The 25,370-nt window shown below is 41.5% G+C and overlaps 1 protein-coding gene and 1 pseudogene across 1 annotated transcript in view; both read left to right on the top strand.

The window, feature by feature from the left end:
* CDC37L1 (cell division cycle 37-like 1) overlaps window positions 1-25,370 on the top strand; it is a 34,924-nt gene continuing 9,554 nt past the window's right edge. The window contains exons 1-4 of the mRNA XM_006881315.1: window positions 1-135; window positions 6,049-6,330; window positions 13,883-13,976; window positions 24,901-25,016. Of these exons, the coding sequence (XP_006881377.1) occupies window positions 1-135; window positions 6,049-6,330; window positions 13,883-13,976; window positions 24,901-25,016 (627 nt within the window). The remainder of the gene's footprint in view (window positions 136-6,048; window positions 6,331-13,882; window positions 13,977-24,900; window positions 25,017-25,370) is intronic.
* Window positions 15,261-16,303, top strand: LOC102859487 (annotated as a pseudogene).

Raw genomic sequence — 25,370 nt, 5'->3', positions numbered from 1 at the left:
ATGGAGCAGCCCTGGCCGCCGCCCGGACTTTGGAGCCTCCCTCGCGCCGCGGGTGAGGCTGAAGAGGAGAGTGACTTGGACGTGTCCCCCGGGTCCCCGCGCTGCTCGCAGCTGCCGGGCGGCGGCGGCTCCCAGGTGAGGGGGCTCCGCGTTCTGCGGAGGGTGGAGGTTGCCGTGGCCAGGTCCCCCCCCGGGAGCTCCGGGGTGGCCGGGCTGCCCGTCGGCTGCGGCAGCATCTTCCGAGGGGAGAAGAGGGGTGGACACCGCTGCTCGCGCACTCTCCTTCCCGGTGGCCGCTGCGGCCCCGCCCCTCCCACGGCCCCCAGTGTGGGGGCGGCTTGGTCTGTACCGCTGACCCTTTGTCCTCTTGAGCTCGCTGTTACCCGAGCGGCCGAGGCGATCGTTCGATTACACTTGGACACTTCTCGGAGTTCCTGACTTGGGCGTATTTCGGCCCCCGTTTCCCCCACTTTGACATCTAAGCGAGTGCCCTGCGCCCAGCTTTTGGCGCTGGAGTCCGGCGCCGGTGCGCGTGACCATCTGTCCCGAAGGTAGCGGGTTGTGCTCAGTCTTCAGGTCGGTCCTCTGCCGCTCGCGTTTGCAGGGATGAGATGGCCAGCGCCGGCCCCCCTCCTCTGCAGCCTGTCCGGGGTGGGGGGGATCCCGTGCTTTAGGATTCCTCGAAATCCTGGCTTGAAAGTGCGTTTATCGACGCGTGTTGCCTCGCTCGGGTTTTCCGTCCTGGCCCTGGGTGTGTGCTGAGGGTTCGGGAGCGCAGGGAGACAGACTTCTGCCCGGGTGTTCTGCCTTCCCCAGGCTTCCTGCAGAAGGAGAATCCCCCAGAAGGCCCCACAGAATTGAGAGCCGCTTTTCTCCAGACGCGTTTTGCTAGATGTTAATGATGAGTGATCGAAATTGACTTGCCAGTGAGGGCAGGGCCGTCGGTCCAGTGCCCAGCGAACGGACTGGCTGGCTTCAGAGAAAAATGCTGTTTCATAATCGCACACTGTGCTCCAGCCAGCCGCTGGAAGAGTGCACCAGGAGGCCAGTAGTCACCCCTAATTATGGAGCAGTAGTATCATCTTCGTGCACAAAAGGCAGCACGCGCAGTGCTCCCGAGAGCAAGGCAGGCAGGCTCCGCAGCTGCTGCCCTCAATTTTGAAGGCGTAGAAGGGGGGAAAAAACCAACCTCAGGAATGTCAGTGAATCACAGAAGTCACTGGAGAAAAAAATATTTCTATATTATTTTTACTTGTGCATTGGGACCACAGCATATATAATAGATATGCATAGAAAGGACAGGTGAAAGGAATTACAGCAAAAAGGCATGTTTCCTTCATTAAAATTGATACCCAGGGCCTTACTTAGTGGCAGAACTAAAACTAGAGTTTCTGATGCTTAATACAGTACTTTTCTTTCTCCCAACTGCATTGTCTGGGAAGTGCTGTAAAACTTTATTGGACAAGGTTTAGTGGTAAAGTATGCAGAAACACACACACATACACAGGGTTTAATGGCTATGCAGAAACACACACACACACACACACACACACACACACACACGGTTCAGTGGTAAAGTATGCAGAAAAATATACACATGCACACCCATACACACATACGGTTTCATGGTTATGCAGAAACCCACACATCCCCCAAAACCTCACTGCCTCCCCTCCAGTTGGTTCCGGCTCATTGAATTTCTGAGGCCATAAAAGTGACCGAAGATGACTGCCCTTCTCCCTCCAGGCGGCTGGTGGATACAGACCACCAGAGACTCATAGCCTTTGCAAAGTGATTACTAATTAAGATTTCCTGTGTTAACCTAAGCAAAGGGCTAATTTTTCTTCTTGACTCTTAGAACTTTAGATTTTGAATTTTAATATTTGGGAAAATAAAATGTTAAATTCCATTTATAAGGAGTCTGTGTTCCACTTCTAAAATGTCAGTAAGCGCATGGTAATAAGTATTTACACTGCCAACCACAAAGGAAGCAGTTTGGATCCCCCAGCAGCTCCCTGGGAGGAAAAAGAGCAGTCTCCTCTCTAGGAATTTATAGCCTCCAAAAACTTACTGGATCATGAGCTGTGAGTTGGTTCCAACTTGGTGGCACATAACAGCAACAACATGTACGTAGATTGAAACATTACTTTATTGTGTGGAATCATCTAAATATACTTTGGAGCGTTTGTCCAAATGCTTGAGCATTGTCCAGGTAGTCAGTGGAGAAGATTTTAAACATAAGTAGTTTCTGGAGATCATAATTTGGAGGTAAAGTTTTTGTGTTTGATTTGGAAATGAAATATTTGCTCTCACTCTTGTGTATTTTAAAATACACCATATTTCTGTTTATCCATATTCCGTTTCTTGATATATCTTTGTCACTTCTAAGAAAATAAATTTTACGGCTTAAATTTTCTTTTGTTTTGACTTTTTGTGATGCTTAGCTAGTATACAGTTATTCTTGATCCTACTTTTTATATGATAAAAAATTGAAAATATTTTACTGATTAGTGTACTCACCTAGTGCTGCTGTAATGCAGATTCCACAAATGCACTTTAACTTCAATTTATTTCCTCATAGTTTAGGAGGCTACGCATTGAAATTCAGGGTGCCAACTCTAGAAAAGACTATTTCTTTTTACTTATTCTGTGACTTTCTCTTTCTTTAACTCTTGTTTGCTGGCTCCTCGACGATCTCATGTGTCTTGACATCTCTCTCTCCTCACATCTGCTTTTCTTGCTGACTAATCTCTTTTATGTATGAAAAGACATAAAATACATCCTATATAAATACTATTTTATTACCATAACAAAGACAGTTCAAATGAGATTATAACTACAGGGATAAACTCATTGCTTTCAAGTGGTGATGTACACAGAGCTGACCCTCCAGCAATTCCCAAAGCTATAAATTGCAGGAGGATTGAAATGCCTGAGAAGCTGCCCTTTGGTTGCTCGGGCCTCTCTGCTGAGCAGGCCACAGATTTATAACCAGTGTTTACAAGAAAATCTGTAAAAACCACCTAGAAATCTTGTTAGAGCCTGAATTGTAATTTAGACCTGCTGTGAAAAAGCAGATTCCCAGCAAGGAGTCAGACTAGAATGAGCCAGTGTGAAGTTCTCTCTGTTCACAGGGTCGCTCCTTGTTGTCTGCAACTCTACGGCACTTAACACCAACAACATATAACCCAGTGTTGTTAAGGGTAACAATCCAACGCATAACATGCCACCCTTTCAACCCCCAAAATTCATTAATATCCTTGCTCCATATTCCTATGGAATATAGCACATTTACCCCATCAGATTATCCTTGTTATTGTTATGTGCCATTGAGTCGCCTGTGACTCATAGCAACTCTATGTACAGCAGCTCTGAAGCCTGCCTTGTCCTGAGCCAGTCTCACTCATCCTGACATACTTACCCCCTTGTACCCAGATACTGTCAGTCCATCTCACCTGGAGTCTTCCTCTTCTGTGCTTTCCCTTCACCCTTCTGAGCATGATGTTCTTCTCCAAGGACTGGTCTTGGTCACATGCCTGAAGTATGTGGGACAAAGCTTTAAAATCCTAGCCTTCAAGGAGAAACTTGGTTTCACTCTCTCCAAGACACTTGTTTGTTTTCTTGGTGGTGCATAGTATGTTCAATACTCTTCTCCAGCACCACAAGTCAGAGGCATCGATTCTTCTGTCATCTTCAGTCATTGTCCAGCTCTCTGATGCATAGCAAGGAATTGTGAAGACCATGGCCTGGATTCAGCACATCTTCGTCCCTAGAATGACATCATTATCATTTGGCATTCTGGAGAGGTGCCTGATACAGACTTTAGATTTCCTGGATGCTGGTACCAAGAGTCTTTGATTGTGGAGCTGAGCAAGCTGTAATTGTTAACAACTTCAATCTCTATCTATCATTGTGCTGCTAGTTGGCACAATGGTGAGAATCTTTGTTTACTTGATATTGAGCTTCAAGCCATAATGAAGACTATAATATTTAGGAGTCTTAAATCCACTCTAATTTAATCTGCATCATTAAAATTAAATAGAGTTGAGATTTAGGCAGATTCTATCCTGGGGCAGAATTTCTCCATCCGTGAGTCTGGGAAGTCTGGACTGCAAGTTATGTTTCCAGAGTTCAGTGGTGGAGCAGCACACGGTAGAAATTTCCTTCAAAAGAGCATGTGAAGGCAAAGAAGGAATACCAACACTATAAGCAAGTCCAGAATTCATCAGAACTATTTACTCTCAAAACCTGAAAAGAATCCTTTCCTTCAAGACCCTCTGCAGTGCTTCTGCCCTCTGAACTCTGGCTGTCGCCTACTCCCTTTGCATTCTGGGTAGAAGCTCCTCAACTCTGGGCTTAAGCTACAATTTCTAGACCCACAGGCAACTCTGTTCCCTCCATTTTGGCTACCTCATTCTCTTCATCCATCTGAGTGGACCCAGTTGACCCATTCTCTTCCTTGGACAGCCTGACTACCTCCGCTCTGAATGGGGTTCCAGACTCCCTTCCTGACACGCCCCACACTCTGGAACTGTGGGGAAGAGTTGACTCTTGAACCTGTGGCTCCAGCCTTGGCAGCTGAAGCAGGCAGCCCTGCTTCTCAGTAGGCTGATCTCTGAACTGCCAGGGACCATCCTTTTCTTTTCCTGGATGACAGTGGATGTTTCTTATTAGACACGTTTCCCGCTTGTAGGACTTCACAAGGTCGCTGGCATCCTGTCCTTCAGTTCTTTGCTTCAGTCTAAGCTGATGAGTTTTCTCATGTGGTAGTTGGTTAAGATCCATCAGTCATGGTGCAGTACAACTCAGAAAGGTTGTATAGCCACATCATTGATGATAATTCCAGGACTTGTGACCTGAGTTTGAGTTTGTATAATGGAATTTTCTAAATCTTCACGTGTTTATTTTTAAGTTCATCTCTTTCAAACAAGGTAAACTGTAGCCTTTTTAAGACCTTACCTGAACCACATATCCAAGTTGATCAGGTGTAAGTTCTGTCACCTTCCAAACATTTGAACAAGGTTCAGATAGGTCCTTGCCACTGCTATATATATACCCTCACCCTTCCTCCTTTGTACAGTCACTGGCTCATTTTCTTTTAAAGCCTCACCAGAAGCAGTGTTCTCTTGTTGGTTTCAGAATGGCTTGGGAGGCCTGAAGAAATGCTGTCCTTATTTGTAGAGGTGGATTATAAAGACTTGAACTCAGGCAGTAGTAGCAGCCGAGAGAAGAGATCCCAGAGAAATTACTCTGAATAAGTAGTTTGAAATTGATCTACCATTTGGGTAAGAAATTGTAAAGAATGTGCCTTTAGATTTTTGTTGGGTTTTGTTTTTGTTGTTGTTTGATGGAGCCAGGAATGTAAGGAACCACATATCAGTAAATATGAAACAGTAACACTGCTTTTGGTGGAGCGAAATTACCAAAGTGGGCTAGCTGGCATGTGGTTGATTGGTTGGTTTTAAATAGCTGGCCATTTTTATTAGGATTAAGTTAAAGATCTTCGATAGCTGTGGATGGAAATTTCCAACAAAACTTCTTAAATTACCAAGAACTGGTATATAATACAGAAAGAAAACAGAAATGAATAAAGCATTACTTCTAAACAAAGGGTTCCTTGCACTGCAGACTTGTAGAATGCAGTTTTAAAGGCCCAGTATTCATTGTTGCATAGGGATCTATTGAAAAGGTAGAAGCATTTGTTTTCGTTATTCTGCTCTGTGAGGATCATGATGACGAAGTCATGTTTGTTGAGCACTGCCTGTATACAAGAAGACCGTGTGCTAGTTGCCAGGCTTTTTGTTTTGGTGTTTGCTGTGGGGGAAGGGACACAGATTAACAAAGAAGCTGGGAGTCTCTATAATGAAATAAGACCTGTAAGATAAAAATGTAACTACACAGGGGGCAGGATACACTGTGTACCAAAACCCTCCTGCAGAAAGGCTTTGAATAAAAGAAAACTGAATTGTTGGAAAAGTGGGCCCCGCTGCACAAACACATCATTTGCTGTCTTCATTTCTTACAAGTAGACTTTTGTTCTTCATCCAGATCTATAGCCACGGGATTGAACTGGCTTGCCAAAAGCAAAAAGAGTTTGTGAAGAGTTCCGTGGCGTGCAAATGGAATCTCGCTGAAGCGCAGCAGAAACTGGGTAGCTTAGCACTGCACAACTCCGAGTCGTTGGACCAGGAACACGCCAAAGCACAAACAGCCGTATCAGAACTGAGGCAGCGGGAAGAGGAATGGAGGCAGAAGGAGGCGGCGCTGCTGCAGAGAGAAAGAATGTGCCTGTGGAACACAGATGCCATCAGCAAGGATGTTTTTAATAAGGTAAAGCCCCTGATTGGGCCATAGTGAGAGAAGGAAAAGCTGCTGGAATGGTGTGTCTGAATGACATGTGCGTGGTTGGCAAAACAGAATCCTGCAGACTATTTTAATAGGGGGTATGTGCTGCTGATTTTTAAAGTGTGGGGAAGTGAAAGTTCCCAAAGCAGATTGGTTTTCCGTTCAGTCAGTCATCTGCATTTTGGGTTTTTTTACATTAATTTCAATATCTCCAGTAGGATTACACTTTCCCTCATCTGCTCTGATTGTCACTTGCCATTAATCCTCCTATCCTGCCCCTTCTTGCCTTTTAGGCTTTACCCTTGGGCAAATGCTGTCCTTTGGATCTTATATGATTGGCTATCCTAAGGGATGAGTGCCTCCCTCCAGGTTCCTCTTCACAGTATGGTCCTGTTTATTGTTCAGCTCAAGGCTGAGCCAGGTGGTGAGTTTTACTCCAAGTTGGAAAGGTGACTAAAGGCTGCACTCTCAGCGGTCCCACCAGTCTCTGTTGGGCAAGTGAGCCTGGCCAGTTTTAGGTTTTTGACCACACTTTCTTCCGCTCTATCCAAGACCTTCTAATGTGATCCCTTTTTGCATGGTCAGCTGTGTAGAATTTTATATAAAAAGTGCTTGTTAGGAAACCAGTATCTCTAATAGGGTCTAGTGTGGCTGGTATTTAATCCCAAGTACACCCTACTCACTCATTGCCATCGAGTGGGAACCAACTCAGACTTAACCTCTTTTAGATTTCTGAGGCTGTAAATTGCAGGAGAGGAGATTGCCTTCCTTTGTCCCAAAATACACCGACTCCTCACCTGTTGACCATCTCATTATTTGACATTTTGCATTTATAACTAATTTTAAAATCTAACAGTTGGAGCATTAACAAGGCAGTGGGCATGGTGACAGCTACTGTGGACTCCCTCCCTAGAGGAGGGTCTCTGGGTGACCTCTGGGAAGCGGGGCTGTTTGTCCTCTGTTTCGCTCTCGTCTGTTGGTGGGTGCCACATCCAGCTGCCATGTGAATAGACAGACACAGGCAGTACTAAGCCAGCAGATACCTCTTCAGGGTTCCCAACTCTTGTGCATCTTCAGGCTCAACATTACTATAGAGTACGACATCCTACTGTGAGCCAGACTGGACCTGAAGCTGCTTGCTGCATTTGGAACCAGATGTGACCTCTCAGGAAGTCTTAAGCCTAATTTTTACCAGGCCTGGAGGGCAGAGCAGACTCCTTGGAGGGGGAATGCAGGTCCTAAAGGCGTAGGAGTGAGCAGTGACCCTGTACAAGAAAGGTAAAGTGGTAAAGCATACAGCCAGGCTTCACACAGCTTTGTCTCCCTTAGGTGTCCTAGTCCACAGAGGAATCATTTCTAACTGGACTCATCACAGCGATGATGAGCTCATCACTAAGCCTTAGCTGTTATTATTTCCATGATCATGTTTTCTAAATTTAAAAAAGAGCCAGTGAATCGTTTGAATACAGGGAGGAAAAAATCCTCCATCTTTGCATGTCACACATTTACATACACTGAGCTGGAGCCGTATTGATAATGGAGACACTGAGGTTGTGACCTTGGGCAAATTAATGGCTAGGCTTTCAACCTCAGTTCTGGCTCTTAAGTCTCAGTTCTGGCAACTATAAAGCAAAAGTCATTTTAGGATGAGTGTCAAGATTTTCATTAATTAATGTTCCGAAAGCAAATGGGGTGGGACCTGGTACATGAGGCTTTTCATATTATAGTATGTTGTTAGGTGCTATCAAGTCAAGTACATCTCACAGCAACACAGTGAACAGCAGATCTGAACCCTGTCCTCGTTCATATTATGAGTGATTTCTAAATAAAACAAAGTTTTGTTGTTTTCAATAGTCTATATTCAGTAAACCTCAGGTAGAAATCTAGATTTCGTTGTATAAGCTTGTAACTGAAAGAACTCTTTAGAAATGATTACATCCCTTTTGTCACTTAATAGTATAAAACTTTTGCCAGGGACTTGGTGTCTTTGTAAGTTTTGCTTTGTTTTTCACTACACTGTATAGACATCATTATTTGATTGTTCCATGTAAACAGTAAAAGGACCTAAATTGCTGGAAGAGCATGGAACAGTGGTGTTCGTTAGGCTACATTGACCCACGCTGGGTGTAAAACAATGTGATGCGTTCCAAGTAGCTTTTAAAAAAATGGAATAGAAAAGATGAATCTGATATTGTTGTTGGGCTTGTGCTTTTGGGATGTATATGCCAGGGTGTGAAGGTCAGATCCCCTGCTCAGAGTTTGTATTTCCATCCAGACACCCTGAAGCAGAATGGATGTTTTTATAAGATCCTCAGGTGATTCTTAAGTATATGTAAGAATCTTGTTAATGTGCAGATTCAATATATATCTATAGTGGAAATGAAAATTCTCAGTAAAGGGTCAAATGAATAAAGTTCAAAGCCCTGATTCTTAATGTTTCTTAAATTATAGTCAAAGGTTGAAAACTGCTGTAGGTTACAGACTCCAGTTTTTATTGACCTGTCTCGAGTAATTGTTTATGTGCTTATACTCCTGTACATTATAAAATACAAAAGTTAGGCATGTATAAGGTGAGATAAAAATCTAAATTGAAGCTGTTGTTTTATCTCTTGGCATCACCTGTGTGCCCCTTGCTTTAGTGATAACTACTTATAGTCTATGTTACTATTTTTAAAAAAACTTGAGTGACTTGATAAAGGTGGTAGAGGAAATTCCTTACTGAAGCATTGAGAGACTAAGGTTAAGAAAGCTATTGAATCTTAAAAAGTACAACAGTGAATGAATGAAAATCCAAAATCTCTGTAAATGTTCATTAAAATTAATAAAATAAAATTTTAAAAGAAAAAAAGAAAGCTATTGAATCTCCTTTTTGTGCTGCTTTTGAGAATGAGAATGAGACAACAGTGGCAGATGTCCTAGGTAGCCTTGTAAAACCTACTGCTGCTTTCACATGACATCAAGTTTTACACATGTCTTTTACACACAGGAACTAGGGTTTCTGGAGATAAATATGATGTTTGAAGAGGAGGGAAAATAGCTAAGCCTAATTATTAATTGTTGTTGTGTGTGCTCTCGAATTGGAACTTATTCGCTGCTGACCTTCCAGCAGGTTTACAGAGGTAATAAATGACACACGAGAAGACTGCCCATCCTTCTCCCTCAAAGCATCTGGTGGATTTGAACCGCATATCTGCATATCTTTGGGATTGCAGCACTTCTTACCACTAGACCACTAGAGCTCCTTTTATCATTACGTAGTAGTATTATTAAGTGGAATGAAATTATGTAATTGTATTCTACAGTGACCAGGGATGATAGGAGGAAAATTGATGCCTTTGCACTGTGGTGCTGTAAAGAGTATTGAATATACCATGGACTATTAGGAGAACAGGTTCGTTCTGGAGAGGGTAAGACCTGCCTGTCCTTGGAGGCAAGGACTCTGAAGCTTTGTCTGATATATTTTGGACATGTCACAAGGAAGAACCAGCCTTGGAGAGGGATGTCAGGCTTCGGAAGGTGGAGGAACAGCGCAGGAGAGGAAGACCGTCGATGAGATGGATTGATTCAGTGACTAGGGTAATTGGGGATAGGTGTGTCGGACACAGTGAGATTGGCACAGGATAGAGTGGGGTTTAGGGCTGTTGTACATGGGGTCGCTTTGAGTCGCAAGCAAGATGACGGAACATAACAACAAATGTTGTATATATTAAAACAGGAGGGACAGACTGCTCATCCTTGTTGAAGTCCAAATTCACTTAATCCATAACCATCATCATTTCTCTCAACTTTTCATCCTTACTGTACATGTGTCTGTTTTGCCAACACCCACTCTCCCGGTTACTCTTACTAGCCTTCCCCTAGCAGGCAACGTGTGATGTTGCTATGTACCATCAAGTTGCAAGTGACCCATAGCTGTCCCTCCAGTGGGTTTTGAGAGGCAGTTAATCGCATGGGAGGAAATTGCCCATCCTTCTCCAACAGAGTAGCTGGTGGCCTTAAACAACGTGTCTTCTTGGATTGCTGTGCATCTTCTTGCCACTAGGCCACCGGATCAGGCAGTATACACATAGGTAAATGTCCCTCACAACTAGCCTGACCAGTATTTTCTTCCTTATTTAAGTGAAAAACTCTATGAGATAGAATTGTGGTTGTTAGGTACTGTCAGTCAGAATAGACTCATTCATAGTTAGTTGACCCTTGAGTTTTCAGAGGCTATAAATCACATGAAAGGAGATTGTCCATCTTTCTCTCGCAGAATGGCTGGTGGCTTCAAACTGCTTGCTGCCTTTGGCTGGCAGTGCAATTCTTTACCACTAAGCCTCCAAAGTTCCCTAAGATTAGATTACAACTCTTTGCTATTGTGCACAAAGCTGTGGTAAACATGGGTGTGCATATATCCTCTTGGGTGGCAGTGCTGGTTTCTTTGGGGTATACTCCTAGTAGTGGAATTGCTGGGTCAAATGGTATTTCTATTTCCAACTTTTTGAGAAAGTGCTGTACTGCCTTCCATAGTGGTTGCACCATTTTACACTCCCACCAACAGTGAATAAGGGTTCCAGTTTCTCCACAACCTCGCCAGCATTTGTTGTTTGCTGCTCTGTTGAATTTTGCTATTCTCACTGGGGTGAGATGATATCTCTTAATTGTTTTGATTTGCATCTCTGTTAGAGCTAGGAATTTTGAACATTTCTTCATGTGTTTGTTCGCCATCTGAATGTCGTCTTTGTTGAAGTGTCCATATTCTGTGTCCATTTTGCAATTGAGTTGTTTATCTTGTTGTGGCATTCGCGTATTCTGTAAATTCTAGATATAAGACGCTTATCAGACATGTCATTAACAAATATTTTTTCCCCAGTCTGTGGCTTCCCTTTTTACCCTTTTTGAGAAGTTTTTGAATCTGCATAGGGATTTGATTCTTAAAAGGTCCCATTCATCTATTTTATCCTCTTCTGGTTGTAGGATTTTCAGGATGCTTGGAAGACAGTTCATGTTGTGGATTAGTGTTCTAGGGTTCTTCCAAGCTTTTCTCCAATGACGTTTATAGTCCTTGGTTAGCTGTGGTATATTCACATAATGGAATATTCTGTAGCACTGAAAAACAAAGAACTCATGAAATATTATGCAAAATGGGTGACCATGGAGGACATTGTGCTGAGTGAAATATCTCAGTCACAAAAAGACAAATACTGCATAGTGCCACTGTTATAAAACAGGACTGAAATGGGGGTTGGGAGAAACTAAGAAAAAAGGGGATAAGTAATGTACACGGCATTGAAACAGACAAGGGAGAGAACTGTATAAAAGGAATATATGATTAGGTATTACTGGTACGAGAGTCCAGAGTAAGAGCTGCATAGTAAAGTGGTCTAGGGTAGGGAGGACTGTATAACAAAGAAAGCACTTTTTTCCAAAGGAAAAAAGGGGAGGGGTAGGGAGGAAAATTTACAACAATGAATAGAAATCCAAGTTTTTTATAAACTTAAAATCTCAATTAAAAAAAGGATTAGATTACAACATGCTTATTGGGGGGCAATGCAAAACAATTTATGTAAAGTAAAAATTGAAATATTCCTCTCCTGTGATTTTATTTCCCAAAGATTACCACTGTTTGTTTTTTTTTGTTTTGTTTTGTTTTTATTTTAAAGATTACCACTGTTGATGAATCATATCTTTCTAAACTTTTTCTTTTTCCTCTTCCACAATAGGCTCATTCTTTATCTGAATAATGCTTCTTTATTTGATTTACTTACACACTTTAATGAAGTGGTAATGAAGCAAATATTTTCATTACATTTCTGCTCTTAATTATTTTCTTAGATTCAGAGATAGACTTATTCTACAGATCGTTTGGTTTCTTTGTATTCCAGTGACTTGTTCACAGTCATGCGGATATTTTGTCGGAATGTAAGCATTGGAAGGAGTGGTCTAGATCGGATCTAGTGCTTTCCGTGGCTAGCTCCTAACGCCAGGAGCTTTTGAGCCCTAGAAATGTGACTGGCCCACACTGAGGAGTGCATGAAGTGTGAAGTAAACACTAGGCTTCAACAATTGGTCCATATTTTCTACATTTTGAAATTCTAATTATTGAGTATATTGGATTAAATGAAATTATTAAAATTAATTTCATTTTTTATTTTTTACATTATGTTTGCGGCTTGGCTTATACAGATAGTTCTCAGAGTATAAATCTCTTTACTGTGTCTTTAGGAATAGGTAAGTAAGTATGAACAGGTGTGTTAAGTTCTTATTTAGCCTGACATTGGTGCAGGAAAAGGCTTTGAAGCTATTTCATTGATTTTAAAGCTGTATTTGCAGCAAGTGAAGGTAATTCTGATGAAGAATTTCTTGCCAGTAGGGGTTGTTTTAAGCATTTCAAAGTGAAGACAAATTTACATCAAAGGGCCAGTAGAGGTTGTCTATAAATTAGACTTTTGCTCATAACCCAGGGAACTGCCTCTGTTTCTGTTGGATAGTAGTAATGTAAGTGAGAAAAGAAAAAAATGCTTTTATTTTTTTTTTTTTTATTTTTTTTTTTTTATTATTTTGTGTGTGTGTACCGTCAAATCAGATCTGACTGGTACAGGAGGATATTGTGCCTCCTTCTCCGGCAGAGCATCTGGTGGATTCGAACCGTGCTTTTATTTTTAAATATATAAACTTTTGAGTACTTCGTGGTTATAAACTAGCAAAAAGCTAGTTTGCAATTTTCATTTTGGCAGTCATGTTCTCAGGATGTAAATGCAATTACAGAATGTTCTGGAAAACTATTCTGCCTGTTTTTCTGGCCAGATAAAAACTTGTTTTGGTCTTTTTTATGTCTTTGTTAACTGAAAATAAGGAATTCTTAACAAAATTTATAATTTATTTTCGAATTGAACAGTTTTGCTTCTCCTAAGAAAAATTTATTAAAAACACTGTAAAGATGTATTTTCCCTTACAGCCTTCTCAGAGTATTTATAGTAAATACACTTTATCATCCTCTTTGTGTTTTGAACTTTTATGGTTATTTCCAGTAAGAGCTCTCAAAATTATGCCAGAATTGCTCTGATAGAGTAATCCATAGTACGTCGTTCTGCTGACCTAAAGACTCTCTTTCTGGTGGTTCAAATCCACTAGTGCTCCTCAGGTGAAAGATGGGTCCTCTCGTCCTGTTGTGATTTACAGTCTCAGAAGTCAGCCATTAGTCTGAATTAGTGTAAAAGAATATGGCAGGACGTGTATTATACATGTGAAGGTTCCTTCTAGAACCACATTTGAAGGGAGCTTCCATTGAACACAGAGGTTAAGTGAGGTGTTTTTATCTACAATTTCTTTAGAAATTCTGTACTTCACTCACATAAGTAATTTTAAAGAAAACTTACCATAACCAGACTTTAGTAAAAACGTTTTTATAAAAAGTTTAACCATAATAATGTAGTGTCAATATAATAGTTACCTTTTTATGATGTTTATTGGAATGTTTACTCAGCATTTATAATTTGAAAAAGATTCTGTTAGATTATAAAATCTGATGTTAATTTCCAATTTTTCTCTTAAGAGTTTTATTAATCAAGATAAAAGAAAAGAAACAGAAGATGAAGATAAATCAAAATCTTTTATGCAGAAATATGAACAAAAAATCAGACACTTTGGTAAGTCATTGATGTGAATTCATTTTGAAATATTTAGTATCATTTACATGTGCACTAGAAAGAAGGGGGTGACCCATTCCAATGTGTAGCACCTTTGTGCACAATTGTACTTTTTTTTTTATGGTCTTGAGTGAAATAGACTGACAGAGCAAAGCAAGTTGTAAGAGAAGCAGAATTTATTCTTTGTTTACATCATACTTTACAATGTAATCTAATCCATGTGATCTCTTTTTTTATTTCTTTTTTTCTCCTTTTGTATTTGATCACCTTGAGAGCAGTTTGGTTTTTCTATTTCTAGATATGAAGCTGTGTGATTCAGGCAGACCCTGGATATACACTACTAACATGCAGTAAGAATAGTATGTGCAGAGTATGTGCATCATTTTCTCTGATGAAGATGAAGGTGTGATGAAAACGATTGTTAACTGAAGGCTTCTCAGAGGAGGTCACACCTAAGCTAGGTTAGGAGCAGTGAGAGTTCCACGTAGATAAGGAGGCATGGCAACAGCAGGTGTCTACAAAGGCACCCAGTCATGCAAAAGCATGGTGTGTTCTTTTCCATTTCCGCCCCTACTCCTCACTAAATTGTGCAACCCTGTGATTTCACCCCTATGCGTTCTCACCCCTTACCCCCTTGGGTCCCCATACCTATTTTACTTGTTATCTTTCTATTTTTACAATAATGGTCTTAATGCAGTATTTGTCCTTCTGAGACTGCATTGGTTCATTCAGCATAGCATTCTCCAGTCTCTCCCAAGTTATGCAGTAATTTTCGAAATGATTGCTCTTGAGTGTTGCACGTTATTCCATTGTGTCAATGTATAATGGTTTCTCAATCCATTCAGTTGTGATTGCCTTTTTGGGTTGTTTCCATGTTCTTATGATGGTGGGGATCTGGAAAGACAAGATAATGGTCAGCAGAGTCCAATGATAATGAATTTTATAAAACATAATGAATGGGAATGATTGTATGAAATAAAATGTGAATGAAGAATAGTTTGAAACACAGTGTATACAAACTTCATAAGCAAACTAATGTAAAATAAAATAAAAATATGTCAACACTCAGAATTGAAAATCGGTATTACTTGCTACCAGTAGGACATTACTACAAAAAGAAATGTAATAAATTTTTTAAAAAGCAATATGGTCTTATTAATATAAAAATGCTAATGAGAGGCTTTAGAATTAAAGATTTGGTTTGAGTTTTTTTACCAACTATCAGCTTAATTCTATAACAGTGGCTTTTATTTGGGCGAGCTGGGGACTCCTGTCTCTGGCAAGATGGGGTTTATTAAAGTTGTCCAGAATAAGGCCTACTTCAAGAGATACCAAGTGAAATTTAGAAGATGACACGAGGGTAAAACTGATTACTATACTCGGAAACGCTTGGTAATTCAGGATAAAAATAGGTACCGCACACCTAAATACAGGATGATAGTTCGGGTAACCAACAGAGATATAATTTGCCAGATTGCTTATGCCGGTATAGAAGGGGAAATGATAGTCTGCACAGCCTGTGCTCATGAACTTCCTAAGTATGGTGTGAAAGTTGGCTTGACAAATTATGCTGCAGCATATTGTACTGGCCTGCTGCTGGCCCGCAGGCTTCTCAATAGGATTGGCATGGATCAGATCTGTGAAGGCCAAATGGAGGTAACTGGAGATGAATACAATGTGGAAAGCATTGATGGCCAACCAGGTGCCTTCACCTGCTATTTGGATGCAGGCCTTGCCGGTACTACCATAGGAAATGAAGTGTTGGGGCTCTGAAGGGAGCTGTGGATGGAGGCTTGTCTATTCCTCATAGTACCAAGCGATTCCCTGGTTATAATTCATAAAGTAAGGAATTCAATGCAGAAGTACATTGGAAACACATCATGGTCAGAATGTTACAGATTATATGCGTTACCTAATGGATGAAGATGCTAATAAGAAACAGCTCTCTCAAGGGAGCTCTGGTGCCCTAGTGGCAAGACGCTGCACTGCAATCCCAGAAGTGCGCGGTTCAAATCCACCTGATGCTCTGCTGGAGAAGGAGGGGACAATCTCCTCCTGTGCCAGTCAGATCTTATTTGACAGTACACGTAAAAATAATACAATAAAAATTTTTAAAAATTAAAAAAAAAAACAGTTCTCTGAATACATGAAGAACAGTGTAGCTCCAGACATGATGGAGATGTATAAGAAAGCACATGCTGCCATAGAAGGATGTTACAAAGAAGAGGTGGAATCGCCCCAAAATGTCTCTTGCCCAGAAGAAAGATCCGGTAGCTCAGAAGAAGACAAGCTTCCTCAGAGCTCAGGAGCGCGCTGCTGATAACTAAACCAATTTTCTGTGAAGATTTTTCAGATAAAGACAATAAATTTATTGTTCAAGCACCCAAAAAAATGGGCTTTTATTTGTAGACTGTTAATAAGTATATTGTAACAGCTTTAATTTGCTCGTCTCCACAATCAACATTCTTGGTACCAGCAGCCAGGAAATCAAAAAATAGATTGCATTGGGAAATTACTTGCTATGCATCAGAGAGCTGTACATTGACTAGGGATGATAGAAGGAGAAATGATGCCTTTGAGCTGTGGTGCTGGAAAAGAATATTGAATATACCATGGATGGCTAGGAGAACAAACAGGTTCATCCTAGAAAGGGTGAAACCAGCCTGCTCCTTGAAAGCAAGGATTCTGAAGCTCTGTCTGACATACTTTGGACATGTTGCAAGGAGTCCTTGGAAAGAGATGTCGTGTTTGGGAACGTGGAGGGACAGCACAAGAGAGGAAGACCCTCGATGAGATGGTTTGATACAGTGACTGGGTAATGGGGGTAAGAGACAGTAAGATTGGTACAGGATAGAGCAGGGTTTAGGGCTGTTGTACACAAGGTCGCTATGAGTCACATAACAACACATCACATAATAACACATCACATAACAACAACATGTTAAGTTTTGACATAATAGATTCTTCACAGTTATTTCCTCTTGGTAGTCTCCCCAAAATATTTAGAATTTCAGATATATCAAGACACTATTAACATTAGATTTTTTTTTTCACTGTTTTGTAGTTCATTTTTTCATAAAATATTTCTCTTAAGAAAGTCTGCAAATTCTGTTTAATTAAATTATAGCTGGAAAAGTTTTATCTTTTTTATATTCATGGTGATACTATTTTTCGTTGGGGTTTTTTGCAGTCTGTGATGGTTTTTATTGAAATATTTTATCTACAGGTACACAAAAATTTCTTTTACCTTGTAACTATGAAATACCAACTCTGCTGCCTCCTAATAAAGAGTCAGTAATGATTTTTGTAACACTAAAGTAATCAGAGTCATTGGTGAAAGACAAGTATCAAGTGAGACTCCCTGAGCACTTATGACCAATCCATTGTAAACAAATACCATCTTTAAAGCCAAACTCCCAACAGTGGTGGTGTTAAACTGAGAACAGACAAGAAAGTATGACGGGGCTCCACCAAAGGGATAAGAAGTAGAGCTGACTTCATAGTCCAGGTCTACACACAGACAGAAATGAATTCTGCCATTCCTTTCCATGCATATGTTTACATTCTTATACCTGTAACACAATGCTCTGCTTCAGTAGGATACGCGCCTTAGAAAAATACATTGAAAGATCTGATAATCAACTCTCAAATTTTATGCTTAATTTTTCCACTACTCTCAGTTTCCTGGTATATTTAAGTGTAAGTCAGAAAAATCTCAGTAAATTGCATTCTTGGGAGTCTAGAAAGATCATGAAGAACCCTGGCAAGTTAGATATATCCCATGTTGCTTTTGGCTTCATCTCTTTGCTTCAAATCCCCATGCAAGTTCTTTTTTCGAACAACCTGTGAGTTTTCAGCATCCTTGTTGATTTTTACTAAGTTGTGGCAGGCATTACCTTTGGCAGTTTTCACACCAAGCTCTTGCATAGCCACCTGGTTGCTGAGCCCCTTGGCCTTCTAAGTATTCCACATCCACAGCTTGGTCTGTTCTCTTTTCAAGACCCAACTTGTCAATCTTTTTCTTTTTCACAAGGTCAGATCGATCATTGACTCCAAAATACTGAGTAAGCCCCCTTTACTGTGCTACGTCTGGGGACTGTTGACTACGAGTTGCTTCTTCATTTTTCAATTTATCTTTCCTACAGCATCTTCCTCTTCTCCTCTGGAATCCTGAGGCTGAGGTTTTCTGTTCCCAGTTTTTTTTTGTGCACTTCTTGGAATTTCAACCAGGAAGTCATCTTAGGACCCCTGCCAACATCCTGCCTTCTCATTGCCTCTCATGGTGGTACAATTTGTAATAGGAAACTAAAATGGGCAGTCTTCCTTTGGAAAGATACTAAGATTTTTAAAGCAGAGGAGCCCAGAGTCAAAAGGATAAAAAGTGCAGATTTCCCAAGTGAGTCACTGGTTATGATAGTGAGAGGTGCACTCCCTTCAACATCCTACCTTCCGAGGCCCATGTTTCTACTCCATGTGGTAGAAGAGCATCCCTCAAAGGTTATCACCAGGTGGCATTTTATCCTCAAAGGCTTGCAGCTTTGAAGCTGTGAGGAGCCTGTTGTTAGGTGCCGTTGAGTCATCTTCAACTCAGAGTCCATGTGAACATTGAGTCTGAACCTTGCCCTGTCCTGTGCTGTCCTTATCTCCGATATACTGAGCCCATTGTTACTGTCATTGTGTTAATACATCTGATTGAGGGTCTTCCTCTGTTCCACTGACCCTCTAAGAACTAGCCCCTCCCGACAGCATGCCCCCAGTAAATGAGACAGTTACACTACCCTTGCCTCTTAGGAGTTCCCTGCTTGCACCTTTTCCATGACTTGCTTGTTTTGTTCTTTTGACAGTCCATGGGATATTCAGTACTTTTCTCCAACACCTTAATTCAGAGGTGTCCATTCTTCTTCTGTTCCCCTTCTTCATTGTCCCAACTCTCAGAGACAGAAGGTGATCAAAAGGCCATGGCTTGAATCAGGGGCACCTTTGTCTTTAAAGTGGTATCACTGCTCCTTAGCATCTGAGAGAGACACAGGGATCACTAAATAATGTACTCCTGAATACATCTTCTTTCTCCACATTTCATATGTGAAATTTTGTGGAGAGCGTAGTGGATTCGAAATGGTTCCCTCACTTTAGTTGGAGAGTGGGTGGTTTGGACAGAAGCAAATTTACATGGGAAAATCTCCCAGCCCCACAAGATGCTGTTATACACCTTGTATATTCAATAAACTAAAAGCTGCTGCTACTAGGTAGCACCACTCATTATACCACCATTGAATTCCATAACTCATTTTCTCATTTCCACATAAAGAGTTCCTCAGTCAAGAAATAGCATGTTATGATGGGCTGTGAATTATACAAGGCCACTCGTAGTTATTATTGACAGAAACAGGAGGAGGAGAGAATATTTCCAGATCTAGATGTGTTTGTTTTGGTGAAGTTGGCGTTGCTCATTCCGGGATGAAACGGGTGCAAGGTCATCAGGCTCCTACTTGATGTTTGGCTGATTTCTCCACTATTTGGTGCTAAGTCGATGTTTCAGCGTTTGTTTCTGTTCCTGACATATTAGAGCAGCTCTGGTGGACTAGTGGTAAGAAGCTGCACTGAAATCCTTAAGGTGCACAGTTCATATCACTAGCTGCTCACCAGGAGAAGGATGGGCAGTCTTTTCCATGTGATTAACTGCCTTTGAAAACCCGCCAGAGTCAGCTGTGGCTCGGTTCTGACTCAGTAGTACACACAACAGCTGGCATATTAGACAGTGCTCATGCAAATGTACCTTGGGTATAGAGCACTCGTGTTGATTGAGCTCGTGCAAAGTCTTAAGTCTATGCGATTGTGGCCCCTTGGTCTCTCAAACTGTTATATAGACATTGGAATGAAACCGACATGACAACCACAGGGGATTCCAAACTAACAGTTTTGCCATTGTTTTGCCGTGGGCTTACTACCAGGGTCTCTGAGGCACCCGTTAACCTCCCGCTCCCCCTGCCCCGTCAGTGTGCAGTGACCCCACTTGCAGTCCCGTGGAATGGCGGGATAGCAGCGCTCTGTGGAGTCGGTTTTAGCACAGTGAGGTAAACCTAAGGCATACCAGGAGCATTTGCTCTTGTCTGTGTTTAGTGGAAGCAAGTTTTTCTGGTGCTTCTGCTTACGTGTTATAAAAGCACTTCCCAAAGTGAAGGTTATGTTGATTACACCACTATCAAGAAAACCCATCTGGAATAGCAGCTGTGATCGAGGTCTCCAGCTGTATGCTTGGCAAACTTAAATTAGATTCCAAGCACTTGTTCTGCAGCACAGAAGGGTATGAGCAGGGGCGGTGGGGTCGTCAATCGGTGCTTCTCTTCCACAGTCAACTTGACTTTCCCCCATGGCACCTGTTGACTGGCTGCCTTTAGCCTTTTAAAGTACATGGAGACTACCATCTGATGCAACAGCATCCTGGAGTATTAGGATTAAAAATTTTTACAGTATCAGAGGAAAATGAACAGTGTGTGGCTTGGCTGGAGCTGAATTTAGATGATCAGTAGGAAAATACATAGGTCAAAGCACATCATTGTGGGAGCTCTGGTCGCCTAGTGGCAAGAAGCTGCGCTGCAGTCCTGAAGGCATAGGGTTCGAGGCTCAGCAGGAGAAGGATGGACAGTCTCCTCCCACGTAACTAACTGCTTCTGAAAACCTGCTGGAGGGTCAGCTATGGGTCAGTTCCGACTCTGTGGTACACAACAACAGAAAGTGAAAGAATATAACATAATATAATCTTGTAAATATAAATATGACCAAACTTTTTGAAAAAACAACCCACACATCATTGTTAAAATATTTTGCTAAAGTGAAGTTTTTCAAGCATTCAGGGTAGATTCCCCTCATCCAAAGAATCAGCTTAAGCATTCGTTAGATGAGGAAAGGAATGAATGTCGTTGACTATTGTGTCACCACTGCCTAACCTTTACTGGCAGTTACTGTCAGTCACTCCTCCAGGGGCTTTATCTGTGTTAATGCACATAACCTTCACTGAAGCACTGGAAGGTATGTGCTCTCTGCTTAACCCTATTTTACCGACAAGGAAATGGTGGCAGAGATAGAAAGGAACTTGCCCTTAATCCAAAAGCTATTGAGTTGTGAAGGCAGGTCAGCTTTAGTGTCATCATTGTATTACTCTTGATTTGCATACAAGATTTTCTGTAAATTCCAAAAGTATATCAGTAGTTTCAGGTATGCTTTGTTCCATTAAACCATTGGCTATCACAGTTCATTCATCAGATTCCACACTCTACCCACAAAGGTCTCTATGAGCTACCTCTAACCTTTCTTCCCCATTTCATCATCATTTAGGGTATATTTTGAAATAAGGAGATGACAAGTATCTCTAGATAAAACCTGTGGCCAGTGAATGTGTTCATTTTTTTTTTCAAGTAGTAAATGAGTGGTATAACAACTTGTTTATCTTCATGGCCCCCCGCAGATGTCACTAACCCTTTCATGTTGTACTTCCTAAAGAAATCAGAATGAGTGGGGTGTTAGTGGGATGGTGAGGTGGGATGCTACCTTGGAGAAGTGACCAGGAGAAGCGTTGATGACTGGATAAAAGAGCATTGAAAATATTGATCACTTCTCTGGGGAGCTCTGGTGGCCTAGTTGTAAGAAACTGCACTGCAATCCTGAAAAATACCAGTCACTTCTCACTGTAAGATAGCGGAGCAAAGCCAATTCACAGGGTTTCCTTTTGGCCCTTGGTATAAGAGATACGAGTTAACTTCCTCAGAGCTGCTTGCAAAAGTCATTAGTTAGACCATCTTCAGCTCTGCTATAGGAAGTAGTGTTTAGGAATTGCCATAATAATTTTCAGAATTTAAACTGACCTAATTACTGTTGTTCAAAGTGTCACTTTGAATCATAGTCAACTGAACAGCACCTAACAACAACAATTATTAAATCTAGAACATTGGAAAAATAACTTTATAAAGCATGTAAAACTATGAGAAAATTCTAAGATGCTTTAATTCTGTTTTTAACTGAGGAGAAATTTAAGTTCTGTTAATGCCAAGGGGTTGATAAAAATGTGTGTTTATCATCTGTCCTCAATTTTGTTCTTAATTGTGTTCTGTGATGGGGCTCTTATGTGTCAGCTCATTTTGTGTCTTGAGAAGAGGTTTCCTGCCTGGTTTTGGAGACACCCTTAACAATGTCCGTGATCGCTCCATTGCAGGCAGCTTTCCTTGGATGCACCAGAGACTCCAAACGTTGTCATAGTGAGTTACTCAAGTGTGAGGCTCCCTGGACAGATTGCTTGGGTGATGCTGACTTCTCAGTCTGTTTCTCTTTAAAAAGAGTTGAAGATATGCCTAGTAGTATTTGGATTAGTTTGCCATTTTGAAACAAAATCGTACTGGTTTGAAGTATCCGTCACAAGTTCAATTACAGTTTATTGTGCTATTAGTATTATGGGGGGGGGGGCAAGTATGCTTCTCATAAAATACATATGACCTAGAGGCAAGGATTTTGAAGCTTCATCTAACATACTTAGGGCACATAGCAAGGAGGGTCTGGTCCTTAGAGAGGGACTTCATACTTAGGTGAAGGGACTGCATGGGAAAGGAAGACCCAGAATGAGATGGATTGACTAAGTGACTACAGAAATGGAATTAGGTCTGTTGGAGACGATGAGATTGACTCAGGATAGGGCAGAGTTCAGAGCTAATGCGCTTAGGGTTGCTGTGAGTCCCAGGTAGCTTGATGGTACATAACAACATCATAATGTCAAGATTGACGAAGAGACTGTTATGCAGAACAAGGGAATTCTCCATGGTTTAGAATTGGGACAGGTGTGTGTCAGGATTCCAGCCTTTCTCCATACCTGTTCAGTATGCATCATTTCTTCTCTCAGCCATATTCATTGTCCAGCTTTTAGATGCATAGCAAGTGTTTGGAAAGATCATGGCCTGAAACACACACTCCTTAGTCCTCCAATTGACAGCATTACTTCTCAATAATTTGGAGAGGTCTCTACTAGATTTTCCTAGTGCAGTATGTCTCCTGATTTCCTGACTGCTGGTAACAAGGGTGTTAATTGTAGATCCAAGTAAGATGAAGTTGTTGACAGGTTCAATCTTTTCCCCATCTATCATGATGTTACCTATCAGTCCAGTGAACATCTATGACAGAAGAAGAATTGATGCCTTTGAGCTGGGGATTTGGAGAAGAGCACTGGACATCTCACGGACTGCTGAAAGTACAAGCAAATATGTCTTGGAGAGGGTGCAGCCAGAGAGGGCTCTTTGGAGGCAAAGATGATGAAACTTTGCCTCAAATACTTCTGGCATGTTCCTGCTAGGAGGGGCAGGATACTCAGAAAGGTCAGGGAAGGAGAAGATGACCCTTGACCAGGTAGATTGACGCGGTGACTGCCCTAATGGACTTTAATGGGTCAGGAAATGTGATGATGGCACAGGACAGGACAGAGTTTAGGTCTGTTGTTCGTAAGATTACTATGGGTCTTACTTGACTCGATAGCACCTAATAGCAACAACCGTTCAATCTGCTGAGCAAATTGTTTGAGACGCTCGATTCTTTGAAGAAGAATATGGCATCAGGATTGAAGGAATACTCATCAGTAACCTTCGTTATGTAGACGACATAACCTTGCTTGCTGAAAGTGAAGACTTGAATGGGCTTACTAAAAGTGAGGACTTCAACATGGATTACATCTCAACATCAGGAAAATAGCATTTCTCGCCACTGGACCAATAGGCTACATCATGATAGATGGATAAAAGATTAAAATTGTCAATGATTTCATCTTACTTGGGTCCACGATCAGTACACTTGATACCAGCAGTCAGGAGATCAGGAGATGTACTGCATTCAGGGACCTCTCCAAATTATTGGGGAGCAATGATGCTAGTTTGTAGTTTGAGGACTAATGTATGCCTTATTCAGGCCATGGTCTCTTCAGTCACTTGCTAGGCTGCTGAGAGCTGGACAGTGGATGAGAATGGCAGAAGAGTAATCGATGCCTTTGAGCTGGAGTGTTGGAGAAAGTACTATCCTATGGACGGCCAAAAGAACAGACAGATTTGTCTTGGAGAAGGTGCAGCCAGAGTACTCCTTGGAGACAAAGATGATAAAGGTTCATCTCACTTTCTTTGGGCATGTTTCTAGGAGAGGCTGTTCCTTGGAGAAGGGACATCCGTGCTTGGGAAGCTGGAAGGAAAGCTAAGGAGAGGAAGACCCTTGGCCAGGTGGATTGACACAGTGACTACAGCAGTGGTCTCCAGTGTGTCAGAAAGTACAGGGATGGCACAGGATAGGACAGAGCTCAGATCTGTGGTTCATAGGGTCACTCTGAGTTGCACTCGATCCTTCAGCTCCTAACAACAACAACAAAGCATAGTACTGAGCGATTGCCACACTGTCCACATTTTACCATGTCATCCGAAATGCATTTCTTAATAAATGACAGTGTTGTTTTCCTGATCTTTTATTCAGTCTTAAGTTTGGTCAGTGTTGCTTCTTGTAGTTTTCCTGTCTTTCCCACCTTTGTAAACCAGGACTAAATAATTAGTAATAATAGACTGACTGAGAGCAGGTTTCTGGAATTCATCTGTGTGCTCCTTAGCTGGGGATGAGCTCTTGTCCTGCTTTGCCAGCGATTGAGAGTGGCCTCTTCGAAAGCCCCAGACACACTGGGAGATGTCAGCCTGACCAACGATCCGACATCAGCTGTCTGTAAATCGTGGATACTATTTCCAGTGCACTGGCTTGGCTTTGAAGAGTGTTTGCTCCTCTTTTTATCTTTCTCCTTAGTATTTTGCTCTGTTAATATGCATTGACTGTAAATAAAAACATTATCATTTCTTAAACAGGAAGAAAGAAAATATTTGATAGTCATTGTTTATTTTTCCTCCCTCTCTTTTTTTTACAGGTATGCTGAGCCGATGGGATGATAGTCAGAGGTTCTTGTCTGACCATCCCTACCTTGTGTGTGAAGAAACTGCCCAGTATCTTATTTTATGGTGTTTTCATCTAGAAGCTGAACAGGTATGATGTGAACCTTAAATTTTGAAAAGCAGTGGTGACCTTCTGATTTTCTATTTTACTGGGGTTTGGTTTATTTTGAGGATATGCAGACATTCTCCAGCCCTGTGGTTTGCTGGGTGCAGGTCCTTGTCTCCTGCTGCCGCCTTTGAGCTGTGCAGCCATTCTCCCCCCTCCTCACGGTTCTGACCTGATGTAAACTCTCTCAGCGTGAGCCTGCTGCCCTGGTGGTTACCATCTCACCTCTCAAGTTGCTGTAGTCAGTTTGAGTCCATCAAGAACCAATTTTTTATCATCATCATTATGATTTGTGTGGAAGTTTACAAAGCATATTGGTTTTTCTTTTTTTCTTTTTTT

Source organism: Elephantulus edwardii, unplaced genomic scaffold (assembly GCF_000299155.1).
Source record: "Elephantulus edwardii isolate Elephantulus edwardi_28Jun2011 unplaced genomic scaffold, EleEdw1.0 scaffold00014, whole genome shotgun sequence".
NCBI lineage: Eukaryota > Metazoa > Chordata > Mammalia > Macroscelidea > Macroscelididae > Elephantulus > Elephantulus edwardii.
Note: the sequence above shows the minus strand (reverse complement) of the source record. Positions and strands in the feature narration are given on the sequence as shown.